The sequence below is a fragment of the Battus philenor genome, unplaced genomic scaffold (genome assembly GCF_028537555.1).
Source record: "Battus philenor isolate CCGP_79_NKW_IND1 unplaced genomic scaffold, ilBatPhil1.0.hap1 SCAF_27, whole genome shotgun sequence".
NCBI lineage: Eukaryota > Metazoa > Arthropoda > Insecta > Lepidoptera > Papilionidae > Battus > Battus philenor.
Window position 1 is genome coordinate 8088722 of NW_027181690.1, and position 17561 is coordinate 8106282.

General features: G+C 33.4%; 1 protein-coding gene across 1 annotated transcript; it reads right to left on the reverse strand.

Annotated features, from left to right (window-relative positions):
* Window positions 1–850: 850 nt before the first annotated feature.
* LOC137925587 (ethanolaminephosphotransferase 1-like) lies at window positions 851–17317 on the reverse strand. Its single transcript, XM_068769048.1, has 9 exons — window positions 17084–17317; window positions 16082–16150; window positions 13385–13589; window positions 12089–12242; window positions 11072–11180; window positions 8920–9077; window positions 7418–7595; window positions 5716–5892; window positions 851–951 (listed from the first exon to the last, which is right to left on the reverse strand). Exons 1-9 carry the CDS (start codon window positions 17138–17140, stop codon window positions 886–888), a joined length of 1173 nt encoding a protein of 390 aa, XP_068625149.1. The 5' UTR covers window positions 17141–17317; the 3' UTR covers window positions 851–885.
* Between the last annotated feature and the right edge of the window lie 244 nt (window positions 17318–17561).

The following is a 17561-nucleotide window of genomic DNA, read 5'->3' on the forward strand; positions in this document are numbered from 1 at the left end:
TTCAAAGTTCACTGTGCACTTTATTCAAAAAGTTTCTAGCTGCGGATATATTTACGTATCAATTAGTTAATTGTGAAGTTTTAACACGCTGTGCTTTGTTAACAAATCAGGTTTTTAATTTACCATCTGTTGTTAGCCGCGAATGAAAATTAAAAAAAAATCGAAACGGTAAACAATTGAAGAGCTAACAAAGCAGCGCTTCGCAGCTATCCGAAGCTGTACTGAAATTCTAAACCCCGACTTCGGTGTCCATGTCGAGCACCCCCCATTACTAAATTTCCACTCGGTTCCTAAACGACATAATAACAAAATTGCTTCAGGCTAACTAAGTCTTTAAAGCATGGCATTAAAGTCGAAAATGTAACACCTAATAAAACAACTTTGGGTTAATGTAGCGAAGTATACCCAGCTACAAGGCTATGAGAACGTATAATTTAAAGACGGAGCTGGGGGCCCAAGCGAGTGGTTACACCCATCTCTTTCGCTCTTATTGAAAAAGCTGCACAACTTTTCGCGATATGATGCCGTTGTGGCTCATTTTTTTGTCTATTCTGTATTAGATTACGTATTATTTTGTCAATTAGATTGTGTCGCGGTGTCGAATTTTTGCTCCGTACCTGGTAATGTTTTTTTACGGGAGAGAATGGGAAGCAGGTTGATAAATTTTGTCTATCAATTTATGCTCAAACTATTTGTTCAAAATTGGGTAAGTAGGCGGAGCATAATTTATATTATTAAAAATATAATAACCTGACAGTATATTAAAAACATATACAAATGTTATGTAAATAAAATTATGTATTACACTTTCATACAAAATAATTATCCAGTGGCAAATTTAATAAAAAATAGTTATTAAATACAATATTAAGGTAGATAAAATTTTCATTTTCTTTTAGTTTTCGGTACGACGAAACACTTAACTTTGAAATGGGTACACATTTGTCGAACCTGTAAAAGAAAAAAAAAGAAAAATTAAAACCAACCATCTTATTAAAATGTTTTAAATGTCTTATGAAGGTTAAGTATTATTCTTAGTTAGCTAAATCAATAAAAATTTAGTTAAATATATACTTCTTTTATCATAAAAACAAATGAAAATTCTCAGTTCTCTGGTTTTAAATATAGATGTATCAGCTCAGCTGTAAATAGTTGAAGACTAAGCATTGTTTTAAGCATTACCGAGATTTTTGTCGCAAATAAAGAACATAAGAGATAAGTTCGCTCATGAAACATACTAAAGTAAAGACTATATAAAAAGTGACTGATATTGTCATTATTTTTAAAACAGATAACATTTAACTTATTTTATGAACCAAAACATCGCCGCATATTAAAGTTAAAGCGCAACGAATACGGACATTAAGTGTCGAAGTTAACCGCAAGTTACTGCCATTAGGTATGAAGGTTTAGACTCTGAAATCCAATGATGTTTACAGTTTTCTCAAGGCCATCATCAACATCATCATTAACATTAACATCATGATTTAAGCAGCAGAGCGTCTAATGCTAGATAAATAGCTCTCTTATAGATTAACAATAGGACTTATAGATCGAATCCTGCATCTAGCGTCTTCCGACGACCGTAACGACGTGTCTACTTTCTGGGTGGATGTCCTATTCTGCGTTTGCCGATCTGTGGTCTCCCCTACATATGTACGTGGTCTCAGCACTGCCACTAGCAAATCCTCTATGTTACTTCTGTTCGTCTACGGCTATTCACAAACCTGATTCGATCTTATAGAGATATATCGAACAGCGGGAACCTGAGTTATCTTATGGTACTAAGGGCGAACAGTGGTAGCCCAGCGATAGAGGACTGAGACTTGCGAACATAGGTAGCGGCTTTCCTGGGATACAGACTTATAAACAATTTACACTTTGTGACTTAGTTATATAGAGTTGCCACTGCCCACAAAAAAGCTTCCAGAGGATGCTCATGTTTTCTCCGTGCTATAATACCACACTGCGATCTCCAACCTCCTGTCAAGTGACATACAGGATTTGTTATTTGAACTGTCCTGATTATAACTTGTTCTTTTGTATAAAGTGTATAAGTTATTAATGAATACCATTCGGGTTTATATACGACCACAAGAATGTTTACAAATGAATTGTTGGCGGCAAATAGGCGTTGCCCTGTTTAATAGATGTCAAGGTAAGACTAAAAGAAAACTATTTAAAACCAAGCATCAGTTTGAGTTACACTAGATATCTTAGACGTCCCTTTTCTTATTTTACAACTAAAATTAAAAATATGTCAAATAAATGTTAGTATGCTATTCAAGGAATTTTAGTTTATCTAAATATGTAGAAATTGGTTTATAGACTCATTTACATGATTCATATTATATATAAAATCATAAATATAACATAAACATCAGAGCAGTGATAGCCCCCCGGTAGAGGATTGAGATTTGCAATCGTAGGTTGCGGTTCGATACCCGGGATGTTATCTTAATTAATTAACACTTTGTGCAACAAATATGTAAGATTACTACTGCTGACATACAAGTTTACAGAGGATAGGCAGCAACGCCCTCTTCATACCATGCACACTGTGATCACCAACGATTATAGTTTATCTTCTCAAACATATCTTTGCGGGAGGCTTAAGTCTTGCAGCGGGTGTCTATCGGGTGAAAAGGGAGGAAAAGATAAACAGAATTTTTAACTTTAATTTAAAAAGAACGACTGTTTCTGGCCAGCTCTTATCATCAAATCAGCATTTCGAGCCGATGGTAGCTTACTCACGGACTAACCCTTTAATATTATTAATAATCGATTCAAAATTGCATGTAAATAACTTCTTAAATAAAGATATTTTAAATTTGGAATTGTATTTAACTATTTTCATTATCGTATTTGCAGCATTTCCTGGTTACATTAAAACAATAAAAGTTAATCTTTGTTCATCGTAAACCGATTTTTTGTTTTGGTTGATTTCATCCCCTACTTACAACCCCGAGAGACTTGCAGTGTGATAATTTATAACGGCACTCTCTCGAGGGTTTAAGATAAAGCTCCACTTTTAAAACAAAATCTTTTTAATACAGTAGAAATATACGTAGGCAAAATTAAAAAAATATTTAAATATTTTTCATCGATACCTTTCTTAAATATTCTTATTGGAAGAAAAGAAGGCAACATAAAAAGGAGGCTTGTTATTGGCGAATATATAGCAACTTTGTCAGCAGAAAGCTTTTACACTAATTTCTAATAAACCTGTATAACGTGACCACTATAAAATACATTACTTTAAATTATATTTTCTATTGGAATGCGACAGTCCAGTAACTTTTGGGCAGTACAGATACTCGTACTAAACAATAATTAATTGTAATACTTTGTAATTCCAAATTTAAAAACGCATTTTCTTCCTATATTATTATTTGATTATACACCTATAACCAATTGACACGTAAAAATTTAAAAAAATATTTATGGAAGCTAAAGATCTCTTGGTTCCAATTTTAAAAATTCAATTTTATATCAATAGATGTCGCCATAAGTTATGAATAGAGCGAGGTTTAAAAAAATATTGATCAAAATGTTAAATATATAAACATAAAAATAATATTAGTCGTTCAATTTTAAAAATTATAAAATATAATGATATTGTGCTTAAAAATAGATATTACAGTTTTCGTTATTAATATTTAAACTAGGAAAAAAAATAATTCGAAATTTGATACAAAATGGCGAATACATGTCTTTAGGTAAATCATGAGATTTTCGTATTTAATCTGTTGACTGTTTATTTTATAAAATCAGATCGTAAATGTTATGTAAGACATATTAAACTACATCTGAAAGACAATATTAGAAATACAAAAATAGGTGTTGTGTGAAGTTATTGACGGAATAAGTTTTGGTTACAGGAAATTGCATGTAACTGCCGCATCTTTGAAATTTGAGTTAAGCGGGAAGACGGCGCACTGACATGAGCCAAAGTAAAAAAAAACGTTTAAATGTTAAAATGATTAACAGCTTAATATAAAAGTACACAAGAATAATCTATGTGACGTCGTTTCTCTTTGGTATATACCCTAAAAGTTATTTTGACAGCTTCATAAACGTTGTAGTGTTTTTATGTGTATAAAAAGATTGCGGCAATTTTAAGAAATCTTACACTTTAATATTTTATGTATTTTAATCGTTAAGAAAACGCAACAAAAATTTGAGATTTATTTGGCAATACACACAGTGGTAACCTTTAGTCTTTTTATTTAAACGAGTTCAGTATATAAATAATTTAAACTTTTAGACTGATTATTTAATTATTGATTGTTTAATCATTTGATACAGTAACATTAAGGTAACCATTATCGGGGAACAAAAATCAATAGAATTAATGCACTGTAGGGATGTATCAAATAAACAAACCGCCTGGTCTTAACAAAGGGGACAGACGCCCTGGTTAACGTCGGAATAGGACGCTGTATGCTAAACAAACGTAGCAGTCCTTTTGGAAATCTATTGGTGAGGCTACGTCTAGCAGTGAACGACTCATTGCTAAAATTACGGTGATGGTTTTGTAGAAGTTCGAAGGAAATAGCGATGGTTCTGGTTTTCTGTTTTTTCAGATCATGTCATATGTATATAATTATTAATGCGAGCTCTAGTTCAACTTTAAAACTGTGCACAAGGTCAGTGTCAGTAGAACTAGGTTACATAGTTTTGATAATATCTAGCATATGTTGATCGTCAAGAATTATTCGGTAGGAGTTATAACTTTTTTAGTTCTCATGCAGTGGAAGCGGATGCTATGGAACCTCCCTGACGAAATTTAAAAATTATGTAAGAAAATGTGTATAATAGACCATTATTACAGACATGAAAACGGTTGGAATTTATTATAGAATAAGTGTGGTCTTTCATCACGATAAAGCTACAACACATCTATGTTAAGCCGCTTAGAAAAAAGTTAAGTGAATTTGGCTAGGATGTGATAAAGCACCCGCCATATAGCCCTCACCTTGAACCTTCATACTTCCACCTGCTTTTGTCACTTGAGATTTCATTAGGCAATGTAAGGGTAACATAAAAAGACAACTACCAAATTATTAGCTGTGTATTTTTATCAGAAGTTTTAAAATTTCTGTAGCTACCGCATTATGACATTGCTACAAGACAAAAAAGTCATCGAACAAAATGAAATTTATGTACAATCGTCACAGTTTCAGCTTATAGGCGCCCGCTGCAAGGCATAGACCTTCCCAAAAGATATTTTTAGAGGGATATACCATAATCGCCACGATTGGCATTCCGGTTGGCGCTCGCAGTGTGTTGTTATGGTAAGCAGAGGACACTCATGCCTGTCCTCTGGAAACTTATTTGTGAGCAGTGGCAATTGATTAATACACAAAGTGTGAATAATGTTATGTTGTATCCTGGGAATCGAACCCGTGACCTACGATTGTAAGTGTCAGACCTTACCGCTGGGCAACCTCTGCTCAATAAACGAAAACAAATTACTATATATAACTGAATTTCCATATAAAATAAGAAAGAAATTTTAATATAAAATACTGGCCAGTATTGTATAAATAGGGAAAAAAGTTGAACAAAATGTCCGTGAATTTAATTAATTTAAAGAAGTTAAACTAACTTCAGTGTAGGTTAAGTATCTTAAGAGCTCTATCACCACTAAACGCAAACGCCAAACGGTAAAACCTTAATACATGAACAAAAAAAGTATAAACAACGACTTACGACACAAGTTCCGTAATGTATATGCGCGAATATCGACCCCCACAATAGACTGTGCAACACAAGCCATTCAAGCGCAGGGATGTACAGGGAAGCGGCGACGCCAGCCGCCAGCGGCCACAGCAAACCGTTGAACATTTCACAGCGCTGCCCACTCATCTCGGCCACTATAAGTCGGCTCTGTTTAGTGGTAAAAATATACAATGTGTCACGAATATCTATAGTTTCATGTTAGGTACGAGCATTGTTAATTATATGATGTAAAGAGTTGTTAAAAAAAGACTTATGATTCTTTTTTAAATTATATTATATCACCGTTATCATCATCATGCCAGTCTTAAGACGTTGACTGTTAGACGTAAGTCTCCCCCACAGATGTACGAAGACTTTAAAGTCGAGGTCAAGGTTGCCTGTTCTAGTTGTGGCTGGACATAGTACATTGTGCCAACAGAGGCGACGGCTCATTGTTTAATTTCATTGTCGTCGTCATGTCAGCCTACATAAGCCTACTGTAAGACAGGCCTTCCCCAAAAATCACCACAACATCCAGTCTTCCGGTGCCTACATCCAGGGACCTTGACCATGTCAATACACGTACCTAAATCTTTCCACGCTGCGTCTACCAGGTCGCTTAGAAAGATATAATACACATATACATACATACATTAATGAGAAGAGAACTCGAGTATATTTATAGACAGCTGGATGTACCAACAATTTCCCGCTACCTTGACTATTTTAATTTACAATAAATAAAATTTTAATGTCTATTTTTAGGCGAAATTTTTGTAAATCAAAAGAATAGAAACAAAGAAACACTTTTTGCCACATTTTAAAAAGATTATTTATACACAGACGAAATCTTTATTGAATTACTTCAAAGTGTTTGATTATTCATTTTATTTCAAAAATCGTTAACGTTACTATCGCTAATAGAAAGGCAAACTATTCGTTAATTATTTCGCTTCTTAAGTAAAGGCATGTTATGATTCTACGTTATATAAAAATATAAGAATAATATCAACGTACGTAAGGCTAGAACAATAAATAAAGGTAAGCTTACTATACAGTTTATTGTGTAATGTCACTCTCGTGTAATTTCTCTGAATTGTTAAGTAACAAATTCAAGAAATAGGACACGCCCTGTAAAATCCTTTTATAATATTCGAGGATTTCGGTAAAAAAAATTGGGAATTAATAGCTCTACTATTGTTAAAGTTTAAAAATAAATTGTAAAAGCGACTGCAAAATTACACACGAAATTTAATTATAATATATCTAATTGGGCTCCTCTGGAACTGGTGACGTGAACAAGTCGTCACTGTAAGTGATCCTTCATCGTCATCATCATCTTTCACTCGTAGAATGTTCATTGCGACTTAGACCTCTCCCAAAGATTCCTATTGAGATCAGTTCACGTCCTTCCAGCAATTTCCAGCCAATTTAACAATGTGATCTGGCGTTCTACGCTACGCTTGCCGGTTCCAGGTCTCCATTCAAGAAACTTAAGTCCCCATCGGCCAATATCCTGAGCGCTATATGACCTGTCCACCGAATCTTCGACTTACCAATCTGTTTGACTATATCGGTTCCTTTTCGTTTATAATCCTTAGTCAATAATAAAATTAATAAATGTATGAATAAATGTTTATTTTTAATGTTCATTGCAATACATATAAATCGAAAGAAATTATTTAAAACTTACGGCGATATTACTAAATAGGGTGCCGAACAGTAGTAGAAACGCCCTCGGGTAACTCTCCATGACGTTGTGGGACCTGAGACCCCAGTAGGTCATCACCGCGACCATGGAACAAATCGACCACAAAGGTCGAACAGCCTCCGACAGCGAGTAGCTATTTCCGGTGCGGTTTCTATACGACCTACAATCGTATCGCATGTTAATTAATTAATCACTTAAATTATGTAAATTATGTGTCCAGTTTGCACGTACTTGTAATAAAACAAATGGTCTGGAAATAATGAACTTCGATTTCATAAAGCTCTGTAGTAGATAAGTAAATATTTGTGGAGTAGTGGTACAGCGGTAGAGGACTGTCACTTGCAATCATAGTTCACGGATTCGATTCCCGCAATACAATCTTACATGGTTCACACTTTGTGCGTTAATTATATAGGATTGTCAATGCTTACAAACATCTTTACAGGGTAGGGGCAGCAGCATCTTCTGCTTACCATAATACCACACTGCGGTCGTCACAGATATCTTTAGAGGAGGTTTGGGCCTTGCAATGGGTGTCTGTCGGCTGATGTTGATGATAAAATTAAACAAAAAGTCTCTCAAATAGTAGTATGTACACCCAGAACGTGGAGTTAAAGTCTTCGGATATCTATGGAAGAGGCTTACGTCCACTTGTGAATGTAAAACTGTCATGATGATAAAATAAAAAAAAAAACTTAAATATATTGACGTAATTTTAAGGAACTTTTTAAAATGATGAAAAAAAAAGATTCTTACATCTTAGGTTACTATGTATTAGACTACATTTGCAACGAGTTTTTTTTCATTTTGTAATAATTATCATCATCGTTATCATTTCAGCCGTAAAAACTTCACTGTTGTAAGTTGTTCGCCTGTTCTTGTGGTGGAAAATCAATTATTTATTTACGCAAATGAAAATAGAATTAGTAATGCTGAGTAAGAATGACAATAAATATTACATTTTCTAATTAAATAGGTCGGATTGTTTGTTATAAATAACAGGGATGGCCAAGCTCCTAGAAAATCGAAGCCTTATTTCAAAGTTTTAAATCACGAGCGTTTATTAAATAAGTATTCAAAAGTAATGCAAAGTGTATGATAATTATTGAATAAACTATATTCATATATAACATAAATAACAGTACAAAATATACAGTAGTTTAAGATACATTTTCAAACATGTAGGGAATGATTATAATTTTTTAAAGGTATCATCATAATCGTGTCATCCGATAGAGGAGCACTGCAAGGCATAGGCCTCCCACAAAAATAGCCATTATGACCTTCGACTTCCCTTGTCCTTGACTATTTCGGTCAAAGTATAATTGGACCTAACCACATGGACGCCACAAAAATATACACCAAAATAAAAATGAAACTCAGTTACATTTATCTAGAGCCACAAATAATAATTCAAAGAGCCGCGTGTAGCCGCAACTTGGCTACCCCTGATATATAATTAACATAAAAATGAATTCACTCACAAATAAACATTGTAGATTGATACTGGCAGTGTTGTAAAGAGTCCGGTCGCGTGAATGGCTAGCTCTAGCGCCTGCGCAAAAGTCACTTCCCCAAATACAAACGTCTTAAAGCAACCCGGTCCGAACACGCCGGCTACGAGGAATAAGATGACTGCAGCCTGTGGGAGAATAAACTGGGTAAGATAAAAACATGGCCTGCATCCAGCACTTTATGAAGACCTTAAAATTTTAAAATTGAGCTGGCAGATCTGCGGTTTCTACTCCAGAACTTACAGGGCCCAGCGATCATCTGTTCTATAGGCTACCTTATCCGCCCGATGCTGCAAAATCCTCTGTGAAATATCGGTTATTTTTTCGTCTACGGTCTTATATCTCTCCATTTTAGAAATCCGGAGTATAATCCGCTTCTTGGATTGTATGTAAACTAGCTTCAACACACAGTTCCCTATAATACTGACTATGTTTAGAGTACGGATTCTTATGTATTTTATTTAAAATATTTATATAATGTGGATGTATCTTTACTAAATATGTAATACGTTATTTGCTAACTTCTTTATTCTTAGTTACAACTTTCTCTTCTTTATACATAATATAATTGTTCTTTTTTGAAACAACCAACACTTTTTTAATAAATTCAAATACTTTTCCAATCTATACAAAAATTGTATTAAGGGGATTGGAAAGTAATGTCGTTTCTGTCGACATAATTTACTGAAAAACTAATTTATTTTACCGCTCCAGCATTGAAAATTTGTATACTAGATGGCAAATGGTTGTTGATAACGAAGGTGAATATATTGTAAGAAATAAAAACTTTTTATAAATGTAGTCGTGTGAATTTAACTCAGGAAAGCGACTTTACTTTCCTTTGTTTTTATTGTATATCTGTGATATTATTGTATTGCATATATTTTTAATTTATAAGATGTTGATGGTTATCTATTGTTCGACTTGAGGCCTCCCCCCATAAATTTTTAACCAGACCAGTCCGGCTAAGTGTATTAATTATATTTATAAGAACATTATTTATTGCTTTCCGTTAAACGAATACCCTGCCTATAAAGAATATAAAGTTGTATATTTTCTGTTTATGAAGGCTTTGTAAAATTCTTTTCTATATACAATAGTCAACTAATGAAAGACTAGATTTGTTTTAAATTATACGAAATACATTGAATAGATCGTATTCGATTAAGACATTTGAAACGTTACCGTTAAAATTAGTTCGTCACAGTCTCTTCCTTTTTAGACCGAAATTCGAGCGTCTCAAAAGTTCTCTCTTTGTGTTCATTAAACGCAAAGTTTATCGCACTCACATAAAAATATTTTAACATATTTATCTTCTTATCGAATAATTTCAATAAGTTTTTTAATTTTATAGTTAATATGGATAACCGAAAATGTATAATTTAACAATTTAAAAAATGTGTTTCCTCAATTCTGAAACCGGAGTAGGTAAATACTTTTCGTATTAAAAAAACCTTTCATACATATGGAATTTTATCGTACATAATGGTAACCTTTGTTTATCGTTAACCCATTTATTATACAGTCCCCATTATTGGGGGCCACTCGTTCTTCCCTGTCCTGGGTACACAGGTATAACAGCAACAATAGTAATTTATTCACAAAACTTTCTTATTTCCATATCCTGCTTCCTTAGTCATTAACACATTAATTTGATAAATAAAATGATAATTGTGGAAAGTGTTTCAATTTTTTTCTATTACACTGCGAACAACCAATGCGGATAATAACTTTCGACAGTATATAGTTTTTTTATTGAGAGTACAAAAAGTTCTAAAGTACACGTGAAAGTACTGACTTGATACCATCAACAATACGAAGTCTGTTGGTGTAGCTAGTTATAAATATAAAGGAATACGTCTGAAACAATGCTAATACCCCAGCAGAACATAGGATGCATAACTGAAGAGAGCGAAAATAAAAAAAAGTTTGTGAAAAATTAAATAAATGAAAACTAAAGACCCTGTCCCACACCAGATAGGGGGAAATAAAAAAAATACCTCAGCCATAGGTATAATTTTGTTCAAGGGCATTTGAGTGTAAACTAATTATATATATATTAAATTGGAAATTTAATAATGATATATTAAAGCAAGATATAGAATGATATATTAAACCTTACCCACATAGCGACGTCGTATCCCCAAGGTAGGTACAGGACCCGAGTGATATACTTTTCGCAGTGCGTCACGTAGAAATTTAGTATTACACTGGCGAGAATTAGGTAACCCCTAAAAAAATATCACATGTCAGCTTTATCTGTAAGACTTAGGTAATATATATTGACGATAATAAAACGTGACCTATAAAACATTAACTATTCCTTTACATTTTGAAACATTTTATTATACCAAATATTTTTAATATTAAATTTATCGGTTATATCAATGGCAATGTATATTGAAAAGAGGACTGGATAAAATAAACATATATATGTATCAACTTCCTCAGTAATTTTACTAGTTATTTTGCTTATCGGATTATATTTCGACTTTCAAGATACACCAATACCTCGCTTTGCGTCGTTTCGTTTTGCGTTTTTTTTAAAGTTGCGTCGCTGCTTAATTAGTACTTTTTTTCATTGTGCGTCGTTAGATTTTCGAGGTTGCGTTGTTTTGGATTTGAGTCTAATTTTTTTTTGAAATTTTCTGAAAGATGGCAACACTTTTGTTTCTTAGATTTCTAATAAGACCGAAGTTGTCTGTATCCAGCGTTTTCCAGCGAATTCAACAAGGCCATCAGTTCAGTCTTGTGTTTGGATTTCTTACACTGCCATCGTTGGTCGGTGGTCTCTAGTCCAGTAACATTAGTCCCCAGCCTTTTGTATATACATATATAGAAAGGAAGAATCAAAAACATCTACTTGTATAACGTTCAATTCAGATATCTTGAATATACACAGACTAAAAATATAATTATTTAAAGTAAAAAAAAATGCAAAGTAAAAAGTTTAAATAACAAATCGTGAAAATATTTGTAGAGAATACTTTTGAATATAATATAATGAAATTAAATATATTGGGCTTGGCATAATTTATTTTGTCTTTGCTCGATTGTACAAATATTAAAACTAACTGGAAATTGAATCGAGAGATATAAAAGTCATTGACATATGATTTATGATGATTAAATAACGAACCTAAAGAGAGGGACTGAAAACTCATCTCTGCCGAAGATCGAAAACAAGCTGAAGGGAATGAGGAACACTATGTAAGAGTCTAGGCCGTGGTCGAACATTTCTCCCAGCGGTCCGGACACACCGAGACGTCTAGCCTGCTTGCCATCTATGCCATCTAAAAAAGAATGAATTTTGTGACGATGTCTTGACGAAGGGTAACACTTTGCTTGCTTTAAATAATCGAGACGAAAATTTTGAATTATCATCATCATTTCAGCTGTAAGAAGTTCACTGCAAGACGTAGGTTTCACCTAGAGATTACATACAGGACCTGTTGGAAGCGGTCAGCATCCAGAGTCGTACATATTATGAAATATACTTATGCACTTTAATGCATCCATAATCTAGTTAAATCTTTCTAAGTAGATGTCATGTACGTTGCCCGTATGTTACTCGGGACTTAGAAATATATTTTGTATATACAATTTTAATATAATTACATAAAGTAAAGCAATCGTATTACTTAACAGTATAATACATGAATAATATATAAGATCAAAAATATAAACATTCCTAAATTAATTAGGTACGATATTTATTCAAAGAAGTCACTGGATATAAATTCGAAATGAAAGAGTTCAATAGAAAAGCAAAAGTTTTCGATATAGCTATTAAAATCTGCGAACTGATGTGGTGATTAATAAGGCGGCTGTCACCCTGTCAGAAGTATCTCTCAGAATAGCGACTAAGAAATAGGCTGCATTAGTTGTGGAAAACAGTCTTGTTAGCCTCCTTACGTCTTAATAATTAAAGCGCATTAATGCATTGGGAATTAATGCTTTGGGTATTATTGCGCATTTCATAGACTTAGCGTCGTAATAACATCCCTATTCACTAAAGTTCAAGATCAAGTATAGCCTGTTGGTATGATATATTTAAAATAATTTAGCCAGGTAATCTAAAACGACATTTGTTACTTGTTGTCCAAGGTAAAGGTAATAACCTATTCTCTAAAAAAGTAGGAGCATCATTATTATCTTTAGTTGTTATAACAATATGTATCATTTTAATGCATTTGATTTTGGTGTGCTTTTATAAAAAATGAAGATTCAGAGGTCGTCCAGCTTTGCGATGGTCCGGTCAAGTTGGCGCGAAACGCATTGAAGAAGAACATATGTCATGACCGTCGTTCTCACGAACTTACGACTAAAAAGTAGGAGATTATGGACAAAGTCTAGCAGTAGATGAATGTAATCTGACAATGATAATGACAGTTTTAGCTTAAAAATAAATAATAAATCGATTTTAATCTCATACCTAAGTTATAAGCGAGGAAAATCAGAACGGATCCAATCGTGAACACGTAGTTGGGTATTTCACACTGTCCATTGTATTGATGTCCCTGCCGACCCCCGCACGCGAACCAGTCGTAATCATACCAAAACGTCATCGCTGCCACAGCCACAACGCACATGAACCCGAGGAAAGTGAGCAGGTTAGGTGCTATTGATTTAGGTATGAACTGCAATGGATATATAGCTTTTACTTTCGTTAATGTGTAAATATTTACAAATACAAGTAAATCTGATAGTAAATATCTAGCTAATGAAAATTTTCAGTAGATATAAATTGAGAATGTTTTGCGGACGCCTTCGCCTACTCATATTAGTTCTCTTCTAAATTAAATTTCAAAATATCTTTATTCTAGAAGGCATTTTGGGCGTGAACTATTTTAACATTATAAAAATTTCAATGTCGACAGTCAGTGTGCAAGCCAGCACCGGCTCGGAATGTTGAGAAGAGCTGGTCGTCCATTACAAACTGAGTCGAAATATCTTTGTCTATCATAACATCAGACATAAAGACGTCTGACTTGAAACTCCTATTATTTAAAGGCTTCTGGAATCCTGACCTACAAGCCCTGTCGAAGCTGTATAAACACCACTAATCAAAATTATAGATACGTCAAATTTTAATCTTGACGTAAGATATTGTAATGTATGTTCAATTACTTTTTACACATATAAGAGTTCGTTATAATTGTATAGTAATTTAATTTAATATACTTTATTGTACACGCTAGGATACATATAAATAGTTTTATAATAATAAACAAAAAAAAACAGTGGGCGGTCTTATCACAAGAGGCTATTTCTTACAGACAACCATAATGTTATTTTTAAGAATTTTTATTTATGTGTCATGAGCTTTTATTCGATTCGGCACTAATAATACGTTTTTAGACTCAGTCGAAAGATTGATAAGGCGAAAATGTCCGAAGGTTTTATTAATCTACTCACTTTTTAGTCATTCTCACATTCACTTATTTATTCTCTGTTGACGTAGGTGCTGTTAGATCAAAGGCTTTTACAACTTCATCTGAGCTGAGTTCACGGAGCGGAAGGGTCCGTGAACTAAAATTTAGTTAAACTACGCAACACTTTTCAACATATATAGGATGATTGTTTATATGTAGGGTTATATGCTTTAAACAAATCAATGGTTTTTTTAAATCATAAACAAACTATGAAATAGAATTTTTAAAATTTAGATTACTTTATATTAACATCAATTATTACTGTTCACTATCTGTCCTTGCAGATTTTACACCATCAGAAGTTATTGAACTGACCCTTTTAATAGAAAACATAAATTGAGTACCATGTTTCAAAGTGATCACTTTACAGGATGATTAGAAAAAGGTGTGAGCTTTGAAAATGTTCAAAGCTTTTCTTCTGTCATTAAGCTACTCGTATATATTTACTCCTATAAAGTTTTTACACCTATAATCAATATTCCTGTATACAAATAGTTCTGTGTAATTAATTATAAAATAAAATTACCCAGTCGAATTCAATATCATTTCCCTGTAATGCGTGTATTAATTTAAAGGACACCGTGATTAGTCAAATGCTAGGTTTGTTAACACATACAATAACATTTTATCTATAACTTAGATAGTGTAAACTAAACATGGTTTTGTATTTCAAAAAATCCTGTGTAACACTTATCTGTAGACATGTCAGTAAATATCAACTAATTATTCTTTGATTTGTTTATTTTATTGTTAAATAAAACAAATCACGAAGCGAGTGGTTTCAGCTAACGAAAATTATTTACGTTACCTTTCCGGTTATAGCTAACATCGCCCAGCAATCTACATATTATTTTCGTAATTTATATAGTATTTTAACATTCCGTATTAGTTCTGATTATATTGCAGAATATATTTAGGAACATGTATAAATAAATATATGGAAATCAATTTATTGCATTGAAACGAAACTAAATTTATAAATCCTACTAATATCTTGTCAACTACCTATGGACATATCTATACGAACTCTTCGGGTGCGTGCGGTAGATCTACCCGAAATAATTTCAGGCCATATTATAACGAATCACCTTAAAATTATAGTTTAAAATCGCTTGTTCTGGATGTGCTACTGACCACAGGATTATAAACAATAGTAATCAATTTATCATTAAAAAAAATCTTGTTTTCGACGCCATGTCATATCCAACCATATGCCTTAGTTTGCCGCAAACTAAGGCATATGCATGGATATCAAAGAGATAAAAGGAAGCAGCTTAGTTTGTGCCGGTCGGGCTTCCCAAGATGTTATCCGGCTGTAACGTTTGCAGGTGTTTGTATATGTGCCTAATTATATAATGCACTATGTGGGCAATCAAATAAAGTAATCACATAAGTTTAGCCATATCTGAGTGAAACATTTTTGAACAATTTAATTTGGTAAAATTATTTAAAATTGACTTTGCCGTAGTGGTATCAGCGTTCAGAATAATTCCGATCCTCTCCTGTGGTGATAGCCTTAAGAGCCAGGAGTGATGTTCTCAGATAAGACAGCAGCATGTCCCGAAACACATTTGAAATTAAAACAACTGCTATCACTAATCCGCGTGCTAAGCGTAGCTCCCGATGGGTTAGCCATCTTCAACATTGGTCATACTAATGCTAACGTGAACGAAGAAGATTTGAGATTATTATAATACCTTGACAGTCGCGTTCCAAAATGGGTGCATCACATAGTTGCTGAGCGGACTTGTATCTACAGCGCTGTACTGAAAATAATAAATACGCTATACCTAAGTGTTGTGTATTAAAAAAGTGTTAATAACTAATGATTAATTTATTATAAACACTATTATATCAGCAATATGACATCATCTGCTGGGCATAGGCCTACCCCAAAGAGTTCCAATGTGATCGGTTGAAGGCGTCTTCTGATGACCTTCACAAAGTCGTCTGTTTAACACATGGCGGACACCCAGGAGCCCCAGTAGCCATTTAAAGTGGCAGTAGGCTAGCTAAGTGGCGCGTAAAACAGACAGATGGTAGAGTTTTAAGGTGCTATAGTGGGGATCACGGCCGAGCGTAGAGCGTAAGCGTAGCGTAAGACTTCCACACACGAGGTGACCAGACGATCTCGTTAAGTTTGTTAAGGTTGGCCTTGTTTAGGATGCTGATTGCATGCCGCTACTGATCGAATTGTAAATCTATAAAGGCGGTCTATCTTCAGCCATGACATCCTACAGCTGAAACGATGTTTTGCGAACATTACTATTTAAAAAAATCCTTTACGTTAGATACTTTGACATATGAGAGTTATAAAGTTATATACATTTACAGAGAGCTGATATTACTCAGAATGCTTTGCTAGACAAAATTCATACGTAAAAGATAGTTTCACACATCTAAAGTAGACAAAATTAATAACGTTAAACTTAAACATTTCTTCAAAAATGTTAAACAGGGAGACGGGTATCGAAAAAATTATGTAAAGATTGTATTTTATATGATGTAAATATCATATGTGTTGTGATTTGAATTTGCCGCCTTATCAGCGTATCGCAAAAAATAACGTCGACCTCCGAACGGGGTCATGTGTTTTACGTGTAACAACACAACAATTGTTGTCTATAATCTGTTCATATATACAAAAAAGGTTTTATTAAACAAATATAGTGATTGCTTAAAAATAAATAATCAAATACCTTATAATTGTCAAATCCTTTTAAATGAGCGTTCGTCAAATATTTGTGAGTAAACATTATGAATTACACAACGCACTGCACTAAGAGCTAACAACGATTAAGGCCCCCTTGAAGGTTTACGGCTTGAACCGGTTTTTTTTGTTGTTGTATATAAGTAATTAATGAAATACTCGAAATAAACATCGTCGGTATTCCGACGTCTTAAAGTTCATAATCCTATACACTTATTTAATATTTAATATTTAGTTTAAGTGTTGCATTCAACTGATACGCCGTAAATGGCGAACGCATTCATGAATTAATCGGATATTGCCTGATAGGTTATCAAAATGGACTAAATATTACGCATAAGAAAGATAAACAGAAGTTATTTACTATTGTATTTTTGCACAAACAACATTTTTTTTCATTTATTTAATAATTTCTTGACTTTAAATATAACTTTATCATCATCACCATCATTTCAGCCGCAAGACGT